This window comes from Dacryopinax primogenitus (genome assembly GCF_000292625.1).
Source record: "Dacryopinax primogenitus strain DJM-731 SS1 chromosome Unknown DACRYscaffold_51, whole genome shotgun sequence".
Lineage (NCBI taxonomy): Eukaryota > Fungi > Basidiomycota > Dacrymycetes > Dacrymycetales > Dacrymycetaceae > Dacryopinax > Dacryopinax primogenitus.
The window spans coordinates 1-2,353 of NW_024467248.1; the positions used below are offsets into that span (position 1 = coordinate 1).

The 2,353-nt window shown below is 45.3% G+C and overlaps 1 protein-coding gene across 1 annotated transcript; it reads right to left on the reverse strand.

Moving 5' to 3' along the window:
* Positions 1–1,766: 1,766 nt before the first annotated feature.
* DACRYDRAFT_112701 (uncharacterized protein) lies at positions 1,767–2,140 on the reverse strand (the record flags this gene model as incomplete). Its single annotated transcript, XM_040769475.1, has 2 exons — positions 1,767–1,987; positions 2,035–2,140. 2 exons carry the CDS (start codon positions 2,138–2,140, stop codon positions 1,767–1,769), a joined length of 327 nt encoding a protein of 108 aa, XP_040623401.1.
* Between the last annotated feature and the right edge of the window lie 213 nt (positions 2,141–2,353).

Consider the following 2,353-nt stretch of genomic DNA (forward strand, 5'->3'; position numbering starts at 1 on the left):
TTAGGGCAACACAGGCTGACTAAGTCTACTCACCTAAGAGTGCCAAGAGTCTAAGCAGGCAACAAGGAAGTGGAGTAGACCTGATGACTAAGACCTATCTACAGTATAGGTACCTGTGGATGATCCTAAGAGACCAAGTCTGAAGAGACAGTCCCCAGGCAGAGTAGGCCTTATATTTATACCTCTGTGGTGGAACCTGCTAGAACATCTTGCTTACTCAGCCTAGTCAGGTGGTCAGGTCATATGACCAAGGATGAGGTCATATGAGGTCATGCACAGCCATGCACAGCAGGTCACCTGACTATCCAATCCTTCCAGCAGGTTCCAGCACATGCCAAGGTATACCAGCTACTTCCATGTCATAAAGGCTTAGTCATGTCTCTTGACCAAGCAATGAGCTGGTGCCCTGACAGTATAGCTCTTCATGGCTTTTTGCGGCCTTGTGTTGGAGTAAACACTGAAGGTGGAAGACATCCCCCAAAGATGGTGAGATGCTTTGCAAATGGGCATGGTGTTCTGTGGTTCTTGGTTTGATCACTTTCTGTGGCATTCCTGGCTGCACTTCTTCAAGGAATGCACCAGGAGGGTGGTCTCCTTTCCATGCATTCAAGGTATATCTTGAAAAGTATTCTGCATATAGCAAAGGGAGTAGGGCTGGATGGCATGGCAAAGTATTGAAGTAGTGTTGAGGCTGTTGACTGACCACCATTGTGTCAATATGATTGGCCAGGGATTTGTTTTGATATAGGAAAGCCAAGAATTCTCCAAGAAGCCTCACAGGCTGAGAGGTATCAACCTTTAACATAGTCATTGACCTCATCCCTAGGAGGATGGTTTGGATCCAGAATATTGAACATTGTGTTGTCTGGGCCTTTATAGAGATACTTGTAAAGGTAGATGAAGACATGTGTTGAACTGACAATATCAGCATGGACATGGCAATCAAGCTCATCAACAAATAGAGGCATGTGTGATGAAATCCATTGGTCCCTCTCAGTGAAGCACTTGTACACTGCATGACCTTCTTTGTTGATCCAGGTATGGTCAGCAAGTGGTTGGGGGAAGTTATAGATGCATTTCCCATCATGATTACATCAATGGTATGTGTCTGGGTGAAGATGGTCTCTTGGGTGTGACATCCACCATTCAATCTTGGCTGCTAATTTGGGTTCTTCTGGAATGTGACCACTGATTATGTGATCTATCTGATCTGGTGGGAGCTTGGGGTGGACCTAGCAATATATTCAGGCTTCCATTAAACAAATACCTATGCAGGTATGGCATACCTTGAAAACTATATGTGCATGGGGTAGGCCATGTTTCTGAAGCTCTACCACTTGGATAATGTAGAGGAGTTTGCCAAAGTGCTGCTGTAATAGGTCATTGAAGTGCTGCAGTCATGCCTTAAAGACTTGTGCAACAACCACAGGAATATCTGAGGCATCCTGGCCCCCTCTGCAGCATTCTCTAATCTCTGGCCAGTTGGGATTGCATGTCATTGGCATGAAGATAGTGGCTTGACCATGAGCTCAAGCAAGGGCAAGTGCATCTGCAGTTTGCTCACTTGCCCATTTGCGTGATCCAATGAAGCTTGCAGGTAGGTCAATATCGATGGGCCCCTCGTCATCTTCACTATCTTCTCTGTCTTCATTGCGATCATCAGGTGGGTGAAGTCCTTCTGCATGATGTTCTCTTGCATGTCTGATATAGTCAAGACATTGTTCCTCAATTCTGGAGAAGCTGTCACAAATGTATTCATTGGCCAATCAACCAAAGTTTAGGAATTGGTCCTCTGTTATTAGGCAGGAGAAGTACCACTGACACTGGGTAACACCATATGCATTTACATAGCATTGTTGTATTCTGGCCTGTTGGCCATTGTTCTCTATGATGCCCCATCCCAGTGTCCCATGAGGAAACAGCAAGGGATACTGCAGCAGCTCATAATGCTGGCTCAGGATGCTGATATATGATGGCTGATCATCCCCTAGAAAATAAATGAGCCAAGTTTCATATGTGAAAGGAGCAACATACCCAGACGCCATATCAGGATACTATGTGGATTGACCAATGTTGAATTGTTAGCATGCATGATTGCTGCAAAGTCTCCAGCTACAGTGAACTCAGGGAGCTCTAGCATAGCTGTATCTGGTAAGGAATCATCTTGAAAGTGGAGAAGTTCATGGATGTATGGGTTATGGCATTCCAATGCTTCTGAGACTGCTGCAAGCCAATCTGGAGATATGTTCATCCTGTGCCCTCTATCTGTTCTCTCCTGCTGATTGTAAAGGAACCAATGAATTGAGTGTGTTGGGTTTGCCACATCTAGCATGCGATGATAGGTGCAACCTGT